The sequence below is a fragment of the Onychostruthus taczanowskii genome, unplaced genomic scaffold (genome assembly GCF_017590055.1).
Source record: "Onychostruthus taczanowskii isolate IOZ18803 unplaced genomic scaffold, ASM1759005v1 scaffold151, whole genome shotgun sequence".
Classification (NCBI taxonomy): Eukaryota; Metazoa; Chordata; class Aves; order Passeriformes; family Passeridae; genus Onychostruthus; species Onychostruthus taczanowskii.
In genome coordinates this window covers 389,627-406,413 of record NW_024498697.1, presented here as the reverse complement: position 1 = coordinate 406,413, position 16,787 = coordinate 389,627, and the positions used below count along the sequence as shown (strand labels likewise).

General features: G+C 63.9%; 1 protein-coding gene across 1 annotated transcript; it reads left to right on the top strand.

Annotated features, from left to right (window-relative positions):
- Positions 1–102: 102 nt before the first annotated feature.
- On the top strand, positions 103–5,925 carry C1QL1 (complement C1q like 1). The gene is made up of 2 exons (XM_041398979.1): positions 103–696; positions 5,711–5,925. The coding sequence occupies exons 1-2, from the start codon at positions 136–138 to the stop codon at positions 5,888–5,890; spliced, it is 741 nt and encodes a 246-aa protein (XP_041254913.1). The 5' UTR covers positions 103–135; the 3' UTR covers positions 5,891–5,925.
- The last annotated feature ends 10,862 nt before the right edge of the window (positions 5,926–16,787 follow it).

Genomic DNA, 16,787 nt, shown 5'->3' with positions numbered 1-16,787 from the left:
CCGAGCCCCCCCGCCGCCGCCGCCCTGCTCCCCCCCGCCGGCACCATTCCCTCCCCCGGGCGCCAGCGCGCCCCGGCCGGGCGGCGGCTCAGCCTGGGCCGGAAAACTTTGCTGGCGGCCGCGGCGGGGGTGGTGATGGTTCTGGTGCTGGTGGTGCTCATCCCGGTGCTGGTGAGCTCCGCCGGTACCGACGGCCGGTACGAGATGCTGGGCACCTGCCGGATGGTCTGCGAGCCCTACGGCCCCGCCGCCCCCCCGCAACCGGCCGAGCGCGGTCCCCTCTCGCCGCCCTCCACCCTGGTGCAGGGTCCCCAAGGCAAACCGGGGAGACCGGGGAAACCGGGACCACCGGGACCGCCCGGAGAACCGGGACCGCCGGGGCCGGTGGGGGCGCGGGGTGAAGCAGGAAGACCGGGACCTCCGGGATTACCGGGACCGGGGGCTACGGGCGCGGTGAGCGCGGCCACCTACAGCACGGTGCCGCGGGTCGCCTTCTACGCCGGCCTCAAGAACCCCCACGAGGGCTACGAGGTGCTCAAGTTCGACGACGTGGTCACCAACCTGGGCAACAGCTACGACGCCGCCTCGGGCAAGTTCACCTGCGCCATCCCCGGCACCTACTTCTTCACCTACCACGTCCTCATGCGCGGCGGCGACGGCACCAGCATGTGGGCCGACCTCTGCAAGAACGGGCAGGTAAGGGCTGCCCATCCCGGCTCCCTCCGCGGGACCGGGAGCTCTGCTGTCCCCAAGCACGGGAGAAGGGCTATGGGTGCTTCCTCGGGGTGTTCTGTCCTTCTCCTGGCCCCGGGAATGCACCCCCAGGGTGCCACATCCTCTTTGGGCTGATGATGGACCGCGGGTGCTTCCCCAGGGGCCCCGTCCTTTTCCCGGCCCCATCCGTGCACTCCTGGGTGCTCCATCCTTCTCCTGGCCCCAGGGATGCACCCCCAGGGTGCCACATCCTTCTCCCAGTGCTGATTACGGGCTCTGGGTGCTTCCCCAGGGGCCCCATCCTTTTCCCAGCCCCAGAGATGCATCCCCAGGGTGTCACATCCTTCTCCCAGTGGCATTGATGGGCTCTGGGTTCATCCCTGGCATGCCACATCCTTCTCCCAGACCCTGACATGCACCCCTGAGGTGCTTGATCCTTTCCCAGTGGTGAAGATGGGCTCTGTGTGCCCCCCCAGAATGCCCTGTCCTTTTCCTACCCCCAGAGATGTATCCCCAGGATGTTCTGTCCCTCTCTCGGTGACAATGATGGGATTTGTGTGCGTTTCCAGGGTGCCACATCCTTCTCCTGGGCACGGAGCTGTAACCCCAGGGTGCCCTGTTCTCCTCACAGTGCCATCAGGGACTCGGGGTGCACCCCCGAGGGGCTCTGTCCTGCTCCCATCTCTGGAGCTGCATCCTCAGCGTGCCCCATCCTTCTCCCAGTGCTGGAGATGCTCCCCCAGGATGCTCCTTCCTGCTTCCAGTGACAATGACGGGCTCTGGTTGTGTCCCCGGGGTGCTCCATCCTGCTCCCCTCCCTCAAGAAGCACCCCTGGGGTGCCCTGTCCTTCTCCCAGGGACAGTGCAGGGCTCCGGGTGCACCCCTGGGTGTCCCATCCTCCTCCTCCTCCCGTTCCCAGACACTGCTCTGTGTTCCCTGTCCCTCTCCCAGTGCTGGGGACAGTCACCATCCACCCTGACGTGTCCCCGGGGGTTCCCTCAGCTCTTTCCTTGGTCACGGAGATGTTCCTTGGGGTGCCTCGTGATGTCTTGTCGTGCCTTGGGGCACCCCCAGAGCGTCCCCGGGGTGCCCCCCCGGCCATGCCATTGTCCCCGCGGAGGTCCCTGCGGGGACAGGGCTCCTCAGCAGGGATAGTGTCCGCGGTGGCCTCGAGGGGGGCAGTGCCTGCCCCGTTTTTGGGGGGCTGCACCCCCAGCCCCGAGCCGGCTCTGCTGCCGCTGCTGGGTCAGGAGAGACGGGCTGCGTGGGGACACCGCGGGGGACACACACCGCGGGGGTGGCTCCATCCTTCCCCCTCCCCTCTCCCGCATCCCCCGACCTCATCCCGCTGGAACCCCCAATGCCAGGACTCAGCCTCGCCATCCACACGCTTTTCGGGTGCCCCTTTCCCACGCCATGTCCCCCTCCCGGCCACGACTCGAGGGACAAGATGTGGCTGTGACCCCCGGGATGCCACCCGAGCTCAGTTCCCCTGGATGTCACCGCAGCCGGCATTCCCGCGGGATCATCCACTCTGCTCCCGCTTCCTGGCGTTTCCTCCGGCATCACAGCCCGCGATCCATCCTTGTCCTGAGGATGCAGGAGCCCGAATTAACCCAAAACTGAGTTATCACCGCAGAAACAGCCGGGGTGTGAGGCAGGAGTGGGAGCCTCACCCCTCCCCGAGCCCTTCCGAGCGGGAGCACAGCAGGAGCCGCTCGGCAGCTTTTCTCCATCCAAACAGTTCAAATTTCCTTTTATTGAGATTATTTTTGTCCTCCCCCGCCATCCAGCCTTAAATTTTTGGGGGTTCCAGCGCCGCTTGGCACTTCTGGCTCTTTCTCCCAAGCAGCATCCGTGTAACTCCGGACTGAGCACCCCAAAAACTCACCTCATCCCTTTGGCCTTCCCCAAAATCTTTTGGGGGGGCACTCCAAACCTTCCTACCCCCCCAGCTCTGCGGGGCATCGACATTCCTGGATGAATTTCCAGAAGCTGTGGAGTCCCTTGTCAAGAGGAGCTGTGCTCAGGCTGGTGATGCAACTTAATTAACTGCTTGTTAATTACTAACAAGGCATCGCCGCATCAATATCTATAAAGAAGATCCCCCTCAATGGCCCAAATAATTTAAAAATGGGGTTATTTAGGGGGTTGCTGCCACAAATCCCCCATCCCTGGCACGGTTTGGGCTTCCCAGCAGACAAAGGTCGACACTGGTACAATCAGAGCAAGTCAGAACTTGGGGGGCCCCCTCTGGTCCCCAAAAATCCCCCGGGTGCTGCCGGTTTGGGGGCTGCCCATCACCATTGGGTCGGGGCTGGATTTAATGAGAGCCAGGGGAGCTGCTGCTGGTGGTTAATTAGCATTAATTATTATTTGTATTATCACGTAGCTGAGGTGAGAGCAGTGGGAGGGAGGAGGTGTACGGACAGAGGGACGGACTGATTGATGGATTGACTTATAAATGGATGGGTGGACAGGGCTGGTACCAGGTGGTTTTTGGGGTCCCCATGCTGTAGAAGGCCATCCCCAGCTCAGGGAGGGTCACAGCCCCAGGGGACTGTTGGGGACAGTCCCCAAGGATACACAAGGACATGCTGGGGGGTCCTGGGGGCACCCACTGCCCTGTCTGGGGGTCGGGGGGGCATCTGCTGATGTACTCAGGGGCCCTGGGGGGCACCTGCTGCTGTGCCCAGGGGGATCTGAAGGGGGGCACCCAGAGCTGTGCCCGGGGCTGCTGGGAGGGCATCCAGAGCTGTGCCCGAGGATCCTGAGGAGCATCTGCCACTGCATTTGGGGTCTCAAGGGGCAGCTGCTGCCTCACCTCGGGGGTGCTGGGCCATGGTGGCACGTGGTGTCCCCGAGGCCGCAAGTGTCACTGCACATGGCAGCACCCCACTGTCCCCTGTGTGCCTGAAAGCTCCTGGCTGCAGCCACCTTGGACACCACTCCAGAGTGTCCCCAGCACCGGGGACACCCCCAGCATTGTCACTGGGGTCAGGGAGAGCGGCTGCAGCAGAGCCCAGGCTGGGGCCATGCCACCTCCACGACTCCCAGCTCCCGGCTGTGCCATGGGGAAACTGAGGCACAGAACAGGACAAGGGGGTGAGGCCATCGCGGAGGGCCGTGGTGGCAGCGCCACTCCTGTGCCACTGCGGTGCCTGGAGCGGCTCAGCCCGGGCCCAGCGCTGCCATTTATCTTCCCTGGTTAGCGAGGGCTGGCGGGCGCGCCGTGATGAGGCGGCTCCTTAACGAGGGAAGACGGATGGCACCGGGCAGCTCCAGCTGTGGGGGGGGAACGATGGTGGGAGCCCGGCGCCAAATGGCTTTTTCTGGCTCTCCCTCCTCACGGCTTCTTCCTTCACTCCTGTTCCGCAGCAGAAGTGCCCAGGAGAGGTGGGGCGCTGTGACCGACTGGGATTCAGGGTCCCCCGCCGGGAATGGGGACCCTCGCGGTGGCAGGGTAGACACAGGGTGACTTTTAACAGGGTGAGTGTTGCTGGTGGCATGAGGGACACGGCTGCGTGGGCAAGTCCTGTGGGATCACCAGCCTGGCCGCGTGTAGGTTCCAGAGTTTACAGCGTCCCACCCCAGCATCGCAGGCTGCCCGGTGGGCTCGGGGGGGTGCAGCTGGGGAGGAGTGGTCCCCCGGGACTCCTGTCCTGGGGGCAAAGGACAGGACTGCATGGGGACAGCCGTCCTTCTCCCAGCGCTCCGGGACACCGCAGCCTCTCGCCGGTGCCTGCCCGCCCCGCGCGAGCCAATTAAGAGCCGATTCTCGTCGGCTGTAATTAGCGGCACCTTCTCCCGGCGCAGCGCTTCTGCATTTCACTTGGGATTTCAGCAGCCGCCTTGTCACTGTCACCCAGCGCCGCGATCGCCCCGCGAGGCGCCGGCGGAGATTTGATTAGCCAAAGAATTCTGCAGCGGCAGCGGGCTCCAGCCACGGAACCGCTTCTCCAGGCGGTGACGGCTCCTCTGGCTCTGCCGGCACCCAGGAAACCTTTCCGGGGGCAGCATCCTGCCCCGCAGTGGGTGCGGGTCCGTGTCACGGGGGATGTGAGCTCAGCCCTCGCCACACGCTCACGGTCCCCGTGCAGCTCCTGGGAAGCGCTGCGGGATGCAGAATTCAGTGTTTGCTTTGAGGCTGGGCTGGGAGATGCGGTCCTGTGTCCCAGGCATGGCCCTGTATCCAAACCCAGAGATGGGGTCCTGTGTCTGAGCTGGGGTCCTGCATCCAAAGCTGGAGTCAGGGTCCTGTGGGAGAGCCGTGGTGCCATGTGGAGCTGTGGTGCCGTGTCTGACCCAGAGTCCCACGGTCCTGTATCCAAACCGGGATTTGGGGTTCCGTGTCCGAGCTGTGGTCCTGTATCCAAACCTTCCAGCTCCCCCCCCGCTCCTGCCCAGCCCCACGGCAGCCCCCGCCGCCGCCCAGCCCACGGATCCCCCCTCCCCGCGCTCCCTCCGGTGCCCCGGGCCCCCCTTTCCCGTCAGCTCACACGAGGGCTGCCGGTCGAGGGCTCGGGGCTGCAGAGGGTTGGGAGTGGCAAGAGGCTGGGGGTGCCCCCCGCTCTGCCCCACGGCACTGTGGAGCTGTGGTGCCGTGTCTGACCCAGAGTCCCACGGTCCTGTATCCAAACCTGGATTTGGGGTTCCGTGTCAGAGCTGTGGTCCTGTACCACGCTGAGGTCCTGTGTCTGGGCTGTAGTCCTGCACCTGGGCCCAGAGCCGCAGTCACACGCCTGTGCCGCTGTCCCCCGTCAAACGCAGAGCCGCGGTCCCGTGCCGGTGCCCGCAGGGTCAGGGGGGCTCCGGGCGGTGCTCGGCGGAGCCGCCTCCAGCCGGGGCCCGCTCACCCGCGGCGGGGGATCCAGGGCACCCCACGCTGCCCCGGGGCGGGTGGATCTGATGTGCGTGAGGCGGGACCCGGCGTGTCCCGTGGGATCCTCGGGCCGAGGCGTGCCCTGAGCCGGTCCCGCGCTGTCCCCTGGGCAGGTCCGGGCCAGCGCCATCGCGCAGGACGCCGACCAGAACTACGACTACGCCAGCAACAGCGTCATCCTGCACCTGGACGCGGGGGACGAGGTCTTCATCAAGCTGGACGGGGGCAAAGCCCACGGCGGCAACAACAACAAGTACAGCACCTTCTCCGGCTTCATCATCTACTCGGACTGAGCCCGGAGCCGCCGCACCGCCCCCGGCGCCCCCCGCATCCGCCCAGCCCCGCGGCACCGCCCCGGCCTCCCGCAGTGACCCCCAGCCCCACGGCGTCCCTGGGCCGTGGTTCGGTTCGGGCTGCAGAGGGTTGGGAGTGGCAAGAGGCTGGGGGTGCCCCCCGCTCTGCCCCACGGCACCCCCATCCCCGGCTGTGCCCCCCTTGTCCCGCCGCTGCTCTCTGCCCGCCCTGGGGCGCTGCCGGGGGTCCCGGGGGGGTCCGGCTGTACCGACGCGCGGTGTCCGCACGGCCCCGGGCCGGGGGGCTGTGCTGGGGCGGGGGGAGCCGCCGTCCTGCCCCTCCCCGCCGGGTGACAACATGGTAAAGCAGAGCTGTGATCTCTCCCCGTCTGCTGTGTGTTTCCCCAATGTCCCCAACCCGGGGACGGGGTCTTTCTGCCACCACCACCTCCCACCCCGACGCCGCTTGATTTATCAAATCAGCCCAGCCACGAGAGGCTCCCTGTCCCTGCACCGCCGTCAGTGGGGCCGCTTGGGGTGCCACCCTTACCATGGCCCTGTCCCCAGAGCCCAGGTGGCCCCAAGAGGGGGTGTCCCCTGAGTAACAGCACTGCTCGGAGAGGGACACGGACAAGCCACACAGAGCCGCTGGGACCCTCGGGCACACCCGCCCGTCACCGCTGCCTCGGCACGGGCAGGACATGGTCCAATTAGAGGTGACAGCGGGTGCCCGGGGCCAGCGGCCGCCTCCGGAGTGGCCGTGCTGGGATCAGGGGATGGGAGCCCTGGGGACACAGAGTGACCTTGGGGACGGCTAGGGGCTGGGTGTCCTCCTGGCCGTATGTGTGTGTCCTAGGGGTGTGTGTGTCCCCGAGAATGAGTGTTCATGTCCCCAGGTGTGTGTGTGTGTCCCCAGGTGCGTGTCTGTGTCAGGGGCTGTGTCCCTCAGGCGTGTATGTGTGTGTTACGGGGGTGTGCATGTCCCCAGGTGAGTGTGTTTGTTCCAGATGTGTGTATTCCCGGTGGGTGTGTGTGCCCCCAGGTGTGTGTCTATGTCATGGGGCTGTGTGTCCCTCACATGTGTGTGTGTGTGTGTTCCAGGTGTATGTGTTCCAGATGTGTGTGTGTTCCCGGTATGTGTGTGTGTTCCAGGTGTGCTCCTTCCCCCAGCTCTGTCCGTGTGTCCCAAGCCCCGGCGGATCCCGCCGCTGTCCCCCAGCACCGATCCCGGCTGGAGGCGGCGGCGGGGCCGGGCTGGATCGCAGCTTCGAGGAGACGGTCCCCGAGAACGGTGCGGCCTAAGCGCAACCAGGGGACCCTCCCGGCCCCTCCCGGCCCCTCCGGAACCTCTCAAGGGGCTCTGGGACCTTCCAAGGCCCACCTGGACCCCTGGAAACTTCCAGGACCCCCCGGGACCTTCCAGGACCTTCCAGGACCTCCCGGGACCCCCGGGACCTTCCAGGACCCGCCGAGACTCCCGGGACCTTCCAGGACCCCCCGGGACCTGCCAGGACCCCCGGAAGCTCCCACGCTCCGCCGCCGCCGGGCTCGGAGCTGCTGCTGCTGCTGCCGCCGGCAGGGGGCGCAGGCGGCGACGAGACCGCAGCGCCCATGGCGCCTCGCGAGGGGCTCGGGACTACAACCCCCATGAGGCACCACGCGGCACGCAGCCAATGGGAGCCCGAAAGCGGCGCGAAGCCACTCAGGGAGCAGGGCGGGGCCTCGCGGGCAATTTAAAGTCAACGCGGGGGCCGGGAATCCGCCTGGAGCGGAGGGGCCGGGGCCGGGGCCGGGGCCGGGGCCGGGGGGGAGGGGCCGGGGCCGGGGCCGGGGCCGGGGCCGGGGCCGGGGCCGGGGCCGGGGCCGGGGGCCTGAGTGGATGCAGTGCCCTGTGCGAGGGGTTTTGTGGCCCCAGAGGAGGTGAGGTGCAGGCACAGTGAGGAGGCCGTGGCTGAAGAGGACGTCAGGTCGTGAGGGGCTGAGGGGACGGTGTCATCGCTGTGGGCTGAATAGTTACAGGAGCGGCTTGGAGCCGCGGCGCCTCTCCCTGCGGATCGCCCTGGATCGCCTTCCCAGGAGGCTCCGTGGGCACCGCGGCATTCCCGAGGGAGCGGCTCCTTCCCCGGGGTTGTGCCCAGCGGCCCGGCACGGGCGGCCTGGGAGCTGCACAGGAGATCTGCCGTGGAAGTGCCTCGGGAAGGAATCGCCGCGCACTGAGCACAGTGTCCAGCACACGGTACAGCCCAGGATTGTAAACATTTCCCACTGCATCCTTCACAATGGTTAAAGGACTCCGGGCTCGCTCTGTCCCCGCCCAGCCCGGCTCAGAGCCTGCTCCCCCGGCCCGCAGCAGTGCAGGCACAGCCCGGCCCCGTACCCGACCCGCTGCAGTAACTGCACCAGAATGCTGCACCACGGAGAGACTCAGACCCACTCTAAGAACTGATGTGGAACCTGCTCAGGAAATTTTAACACTTTCCCTCTGTTTCCTCCCTGCTGCAAGGATCCCAGGTGAACTCATCCAGCATCAGCAGTTGGGTGCTTGGAGAAGGAAGGTGGGCTGGGGTCCCATTTGGGTTAGCAATTGTTCAGGAAACTTTCTGGCCATCCATCCATCCATCCATCCATCCATCCATCCATCCATCCATCCATCCATCCCAGAGCCCCTCTGGCAGTCATATTCCTGCCCCTCCAGACTGGCACTGCTGGGACTGAAGCCCCTTCACAGCAGCAGCTCCAGAGATTCCTCAACAGGATTTCCTCCCTTGATCTCAATGGGGCATTCCTGATGATATACTCAAAGGGAAAAGTTTCACTGCCCTGACAAACATTATTATTGCAGTTACCAAACAACAAAATTAAGGTCAACAGGGTTGCCATAGGCCAGAAAGTATTATCAATATAAAATCACAAAAAAGGGTTGATTGTTCGCTACATATTGATGTACTGGGACAGTCACCTGGTGCTGGCAGTTGGATGTTTGGAGAATGAAGGTGACCTGGGGTCCCATCTGGGTCAGAAACTGTTCAGGAAACTTCCCTGTCATCCATCCTGGAGCTGCTCTGGCAGCTGCACTCCCACCCCAGACTGGCACTGGGGCCAAGGCCATCAGCAGTGCCCCGGGGGCCCTGCTGGCTCCCCCACACCCCATCCCACAGTTGCTCCTGTGTTCCTCTCCAGCTCAGCCCCAGGGCTCTCAGAGAGCAGTCCCAGACTCTGCTTCCTTTAAGGAATTTTATCATGCTGCAGCAGCTCAGTAACATCTTGAGATGGAGCCTCTGGGGAGGGACCCCAACAAAGAACCCCCCAGGTTTCCATCCCCTCCTGGCAGTGGGGTTTTCCTGCTCAGCCATCCTCTCCTGCTGTGTCCGAGTGCCCGGTTACCTGCCTGGCACTGCAGGGCCCTGGGCCCTTTGGGGCAGTGCCACGTCCTGGCCACTTGCTGGGGGCTCTGGCCATTTTCCCCACAGAGCTCACCCTGCAGCTCCCAGGGCAGCTGCCCCGCCAGCTTTCTGCACTAAATGTGCTCCTCAACACGAGGGGCTGTCGTTACACACCCCAAACTGTGACACAGCAACATCCCCAGACACCCTAATCCTGCCCTGCTTTTGGGGGGCTGCACCCCAGCCCGGAGCTGGCTCTGCTGCCATTGCTGGGTCAGGAGAGATAGGCTGTGTGGGGACACTGCGGGGGACACACACACCCCGAGGGTGGCTCCATCCTTCCCCCTCCCCTCTCTAATCCACAGCTGCACCCTCTGCCTGGAGCTTCCTTCATCCCCTTTAGAAACCCAGCCCACGGTGCCACAGGACATCCTGATCCCCGAGCTGGGGGACACGGCTGTGAGGGCTGGGGGATGAGCTGCAGCCAGAAGGCTGTGGGCAGTGGCCCCCTGTCCTGGGGGAGGCTGGTGACCAGGGTGTCCCTGAGAGCTCTGGGTGGCACCGGGGCTCTGCAGTCCCTTCCTCACTGACACAGACAGTGGCTCAAGGCCACCCTCAGCGTGTTCACAAAGGTGACACGAAGCTTCGGTGCAGGTGACATCCAGGGGGACCTGGCCGAGCTCGACAAGTGGGACCAAGAGAACATGGTGAAGTTCAATAAAGCCAGGGGCTTTTATGGTGAAGTTCAATAAAGAAGGGGCTGCACCAAAGCAGGGACAGTCCCAGGCACCAGCACAGAGTAGAAGAGCTGAGAGCTGCCCTGCAGAGAACTGGGGGGTTCCGGTGGAGGAAAAGCTGCACCCGAGCCAACAGCGAGCGCTGAACACATCCTGGGCTGCAGCAGAAGGAGTGGCCAGAGGAGGGTGAGAGAGGGGACGCTGCCCCTCCGCTCTGCGGAGCTGTAACGAGATCACCTCTTAGGGTCCCGTCCAGCCCAAACCCCTCAGTGACGCGTGGTCCCACGGTAATGAATCCTCGGGGGCTCCATTGTTCCCAGCACGGCTCCATGGCCACCAGCGGCACAGCGACAACGTTCCAGGGCTGCCAGGCACCGGCGGTCCCCGAGTGACAGCGGCCGGGCTGTCCCTCCCGGCCGCGCTGGCCCCGCTCAGCCGCGCCCCGGTCGCTGCTCCGCTCTCGGCGCGGGCGAAGGCCGCTCTCGGTGGCCGAGGCTGTGCCCTCGCACGGCAATGTCGACCCCGCTCGTGGGTGCTGCCGCCCCCGCGGGGGACGCGGTGGCTGGGTCAGTTCTGCGGGGCGCGGGAGGGGCGGGACAGGGACACGGGGGACCGCAGGGCAGGGAGGTCGGGCTGTGGGAGGGGGCTCTGAGCGGACCTAAGGAGGGATGGGGGTGTCGAAAGAATAATAAAGTACTGGAATGCTCTTCCCAGGGAGGTGGTAGAATCACCATCTCTGGATGTGTTTAAAAAAAGACTGGACTTGCTGCGACAGTCTGGTTGAGGTGTTAGGGCATGGGTTGGACTCGATGATCTTAGAGGTCTCTTCCAACCTCATTATTCTGTGATTCTGTGATTCTGTCGTGAGAGGGGCTGTGGGGGCCAAAATGCGGGGATGCTGAGTGGGCTGGAAGGGGGATGTTGGGACCCTTGGGGAGGCTGTGGGAGGGGGCTGTGTCTCCAAGGAATTTAGGGTCTTTGGGGAGTCTGTGGGGGTCCAGGGGAGCAGTAGGAGCATGAAGGGATTTCTAGGGTCGTTTGGGATCCAAGGAGACCTGAAGAGGGGCCAGGGTTTTGGGAGAGCCTGTGGGAGCCAGAAGGGGGTTCAGGCTCAGGGGTGGCTCCAAAGGGGCACCGGGCGGGATTGGCACAGGGAGGGGGTGGGCGCAGACCACGGGGAGGGGGGAAGGCTCTGAGACCTTGCCCAGCCTGGGGATCTCTCTCCCCCTCTGCACCCTCCAGCTGAACCTATCCCCCCCAGACCACAAGAGGACCCGGATCAGTGGATCGGGAGCCCTGTCCCCGAGCAGCCCGATGCCCCAGCCCCAGGTGCCTGCTGGGGGGCAGAGCCCGCGCCCCAGGAGGGCTCCGTGACCGTGGTGCTGCGTGTGAGGCCCCCCAACCCCCGGGAGCGAGCTGCGCCCGCCATCCTGCACGTCCTGAACGAGCACGCCGTGCTGTTCAGCTCCGAGGAGCCCGGCGGCCCCGGCGGCCCCGCACCGCCCGGCCGCAGCCCCGGCCGCCGCAGCAGGAACCTCGAATTTGAGTTCGACCACGTTTTCGACGAGCGGGCCACGCAGGAGGAGGTGTTCCAGCACACCACGCTGCCTCTGCTGGACACCCTCCTCGCTGGCTACAACTGCTCCGGTAAGTCCAGGCACACACCCCTGATCCGTGTGGGAGCTCCTGCTCCATCCCCTCCCAGGCTGGGTGGGCTCAGCAGAGCCCGAATTTAATTTGGGAACCCTCATGCATCTCTGGGAATGGGGTGACACAGCAGCAACCCAAAACCACACAGCCTGAAGGGTGTTGGTTCCATACTGATGCACGGGCGACCCCCGACGAAGGGGAGAGAAAATGATGCATCTGACTCCATCATCAGAAGGCTAAATAATTACTTTATTATTCTATATTGTGTACATTATATCTAAACTGAATCTGCCTTGCACTCACCCTTGCTCACAACTGCACAGAGCTGCGCTCATCTCTGATTCTCTCGTGACTGTCTCGTGACAGTCCCGACACACACACACACTTCTTGGCCCTGATAGGCCAAGGGAACAAAACATCCTCACTTCGGGTAAACAGTCTCAATATTGCATTCTGCTTTGGCACAGCAAGTGAGATAAGAATTATGTTTTCCTTCTTCTCTGCTTGTCTCACAATTTCTCTCTGTTCAGAGGGCATGTGAACACCACAGTTCCAGCAGTGCTTGGCACTCAGGGAGATGGGGTGCAGAGGATGGATATGGGCGTTGGGGTGGAGGTGAGGCTGGGCAGGAGCTGGCCAGGCATTTTGAGGAATAAGGATACTTGCTCTTGTCTGTCCTGGGTCAGGAAGGATGGGAAGAAATGTGGTGGATGCATGGAGAAAGAGCCCCTTGGCTTTGCCATCGCTTTCCAGGCTGAATGGCTCCATAGAGCCGGGTCTGACAGGTCCTGGACAGCTCCCACAGCCCCTCGCTGCTGCTGCTGCAGCCCCCGAGCCATTCCCAGCATTGCATGCCACAGGCACATTTGTGGGAAGAGGCCAGCACTCCCCAGGCCCTCCCTGCACCAGGTGCTCAGACCAGGGGATGCTGTTCCAGCTCCTGGTGGTTCCTGAGAGCCACTGAAGGGCTGCCCTTGTCCCCAGGCCCCAGCACTGAGTGCTGCCCTCGGGAGGAGGGCTGAGGCTCCAGATCAGTGTGTCTCACCCTGATGGGGGGGCTGCAGAGGAGGTGCTGGAAGATGGGGGTAAAAGAGAGGAAGCAGAAATGCCTTGTGGGGAGAGGGTCAGAGGTGACCTGAGCATGAGAGCAGTGCTCATCAGGAGACTCCTTCTGTCCCTGCATTAGAGAGGCTGAAACCAGGGAGAAATATTGCCTTGAGGAGCAGTGGGGAAGGTTATGAGTTTTACCTTGTGTCTTATCTGTGTGGGAATCTCCCCTCTCCTCTCTCCTCTCCTCTTCCTCTTCCTCTTCCTCTCCTCTTCCCCTCCCTCTCCCCTTTTGGACCCTTCTGTTGCACCAGGTGAGTACTGATAGATCATCTCACCACCCATCCTTCTCCTTCCAGTGTTTGCCTATGGTGCTTCAGGAGTTGGGAAGACCCACACCATGATGGGCTCCAAGACCACTCCTGGCATTGTGCACCTGGCCACGGTGGAGCTCTACAGGAGGCTCCAGGCCACGAAGGACAAGAGCTGGGAGGTCCTGGTCTCCTACCTGCAGGTTTGCTGTGGCCCAGCTTGTTCCCTCCTTCCTCAGAATCCCCAGGAAGAGATTTGGGGTTGATCCAGAGCCACACTCAGGGCACCTGCAGTGTCCCCTGGCTGGGGTTGGCAGGGCAGCCTGACTGGAAGCAGGGTCACCCACTGGGTGGAGAGAACTGTTGCTGCTACTTCCTGCTAGCTGGAGCTGGGGGCTTTTCTCTCCCTTCCTGTGCTCCACAGAGCAGTGAAGGCTTCCTGTTAGAGGTGGAGAGGAGCAGGGTTGGGGGAATGGCCCAGCAAAGCTCTGGGAGCTGGCCCTGCCTTCTGAGCCCCATCAGTTGCTCCCAGAGGAATGGAGTCCCAGAGGTGGAGTCAGGGGGAACCTCTGGCTGTGCCAGATCCTGCAGGGGTACCCAGCTCTTCTCCCAGAGAACCAAAGCTCAGCCTGACCTCGATTTCCTGCTCCAGGTGTACAAAGAGCGCGTCTATGACCTGCTGAAGCCACAGGGCCCACTGAACGTCTGGGAGCAGCCAGGGAAAGGAGCCGTGGCACAGGGCCTCTCCTTCCACCAGGTCTGGGCACAAAAAAGGCACAAGGGCTGGGACAGAATCATCTGCACCCGTGCTGAGAGCAGCTGGGAGTCCTGGGGACATGGGCTGGGGAGGTCCCAGGTGCCTCCTGGCTGGCAGCAGACGTGGCCCCGAGCTGCCAGGGGCCCGCAGAGCTGCCGGGAGCCCCGGCCCCACTGCCCGGGGCTGCTCGGCCTGGGGGTGCCCGGCTGCCGTGCCCAGGTGCTGATGCCGCCCCTGCCCGCTCTCCCCCAGCCCACGTCACCAGAGCAGCTCCTGCACATGTTGGCCAAAGGCAACAAAAACCGGGCACAGCGTCCCACCAAGGCCAACGCCGCCTCCTCCCGCTCCCACGCCATCTTCCAGGTGAGGGCTGCTGCCTCTGGGATCGCCCCCACTGCTGCTGCAAACGGTGCTGAAAACACACCTGCACACCTGTGCCAGGACCAGCATCCCAGGGCTGTCCCCCTCAGCCCTGAGCTGGGAACGTTGCTCCCCAGGGGCTCTGTTCGTGTGCTCTCTGCTGTCTGGGTGCAAAGCTACATGTGGGTTTCAGTTCCAACCAAGCCCTTCCCGAATTCCAGGGCTGTCACAGCTGCCTGGGCAGACGGAGGCTCTGGCTGTCACTTCAGCCTGAGCCTGGTACCTCGCTCCTTGCTGCTGGCAGGGGAGCAGCCCAGGTGTCTGTGTGCTTTTCCAGTCCCTCTGAGGACCTGCCCAGCCATACCCCTCTCTGTCATTGAGTGTGGGAGATGCTGATTGTTCCCATAGCTGTCCCTCCCTGCCAGATCGCTTCCCTGGCTCCGCTCCTTGTGTCATCACCAGGTGTTTGGCTCATCCTCCCGTGCCAGGTTCCTCTCCTCCTCCTGCCTCATCTCCCCACAAGATTCCCTGGCTCTTACCCTGAAAGCACAGAGCCCTGTGCCCCAGAGCTCCCGTGTGAAGCCAGTCTCAGCCCCCTCTGCCCTCGCAGATCCAGGTGAAGCAGTGGGACCCCGCCGGGGACCTGCGCGTGGCCAAGCTGAGCTTCATCGACCTGGCGGGCTCGGAGCGAGCCTGGGAAACGCCGGGCCGGGGAGAGGGGCTGTGGGAGGGCACCAGCATCAACCGCTCGCTGCTGGCCTTCAAAAGCGTCGTCCGTGCTCTGGCCGGAGCCAAGGTGAGTCTGGCTCCCCGGGACGGCTCCCGGAGGGTGTCCCCAAGCCCGGAGCTGAGCGGAGCCTCGCTGTCTCGGGACAGGGCGGGCAGAGCCACGTGCCGTTCCGGGACAGCAAACTGACGCTGCTGCTGAAGGACTCGCTGGTCGGCAGCTTCCGCAGCACCGTGATCGCGGCCGTGAGCCCCGCGGCCACCGCCGGCCCCGACACCTACAGCACGCTGCGCTTCGCCAGCCGGGCCAGGCACATCCTGCTGCTGGTGAGCACCGGGCGGGTCCTGCCGGGGCTCGGGAGCTGCCGGCTGCGGGCAGGAGGGCGCGTGGTGGGGTGCATTGGTGGGTGCCTCGCGTGTCCCGTGGGAATCTCCCAGCCCGGGGGTGCGCCGCGGGCAGGAGCTGCTGATGGAGCTTCAGCAGTGTGTGCCTGCTCTGCTGCTAAAGCTGCTCAGCCCAGACCCCGCAGGGCTTTTGCCCATGGCAGCAGGTCTCTGGGCACAGATCGTGTCCCCTGCGGCCACCCGGGGGCCCTGGAGCCTGGAGGAGGCTGAGGAGCTGCCCTGCTCCAGCCCCGGAGATGGGTCCGTGCTGCACTGTTGTGTTTAACCACTGCCTCATCCCAGTCCCCGCAGGACACCGGGATATCTCCCTGCAGCTCCAGAACAGAATCCCTGCCCGATCTGCAACTCCAGGCCAGGACACCAAGTCCCCTTCAGCAGGACCTGCAGGCGCAGAAGTGAGTGTCCTTGTGTCCTCCCTGTGTCCCACTGCCTCCTCGTGGCCTGGGCAGACTGGGTTGGATGGATGTGGGACCAGGGCTGAGCTTGGAGATGCTGGCCTGTCTCTGGGTCCCTTGTCACCCACAGGTGCACACACACCTCACAGCTCAGGCTCTGCAGGAGGGGATTTACAGCTTGGGAATGTCCCATATTCCAAGTTTGACACTCTTACCCTAAATCTCTACTCACAGCCTCTGCCCTGATGAAAGTACTGTGAAGACAAAGGAAGTGGAGGAGCCCAAAGGGCTGAAGGAGTCCACAGGGATGGAGGAGCCAACAGGGACGGAGGAGCCCAAAGAGATGGAGGAACCCAAAGGGCTGGAGGAGCCCACAGGGCTGGAGGAGCCCAAAGAGATTGAGGAGCCTGAAGGGCTGGAGGAGCCAGAAGGGATGGAGGAGTTCATAGGGCTGGAGGAGTCCACAAGGATGGAGGAACCCACAGGGCTGGAGGAGTTCACAGGGCTGGAGGAGTTCACAGGGCTGGAGGAGTTCATAGGGCTGGAGGAGTTCATAGGGCTGGAGGAATTCATAGGGCTGGAGGAGTCCACAGGGATGGAGGAGACCACAAGGATGGAGGAGACCACAGCGATGGAGGAGCCCACAGGGCTGGAGGAGTTCATAGGGCTGGAGGAGTCAATAGGGCTGGAGGAGTCCACAGGGATGGAGGAACCCACAGGGCTGGAGGAGTCAATAGGGCTGGAGGAGTCCACAGCGATGGAGGAGACCACAGGGATGGAGGAGACCACAGGGCTGGAGGAGTCAATAGGGCTGGAGGAGTCCATAGGGCTGGATGAGATCACAAGGATGGAGAAGCCCACAGGACTGGAGGAAGCTGCACCTCCTCGTAGCCCTGCAGAGCCCAGCGAGGCTGCTCCAGCCCCGGGAATGCAGCTGAACTGTGCAGGTGAGGATTTGGGATGGGGACAGTGGAGATTGGCCTCTCTTCTGTGTCTCGATGGGGGCTGGAGGAGCCTGCAGTGGGACACAGCTCCTGGCCGCGGTGGGCACGGGGCAGAGAACGGGCGTGTCCCCAGGTGTCACCAAGCGGGTCATCCCCGGCGTGGCTCCGGCCTCGCTGTGCAG

Excerpts from the sequence above, each read along its gene's own strand:
- C1QL1 (XM_041398979.1), top strand. The coding sequence starts at position 136 with ATGGTTCTGGTGCTGGTGGTGCTCATCCCGGTGCTGGTGAGCTCCGCC. Across the intron at positions 697-5,710 it reads ACCTCTGCAAGAACGGGCAG|GTCCGGGCCAGCGCCATCGC; the intron begins GTAAGGGCTGCC and ends TCCCCTGGGCAG.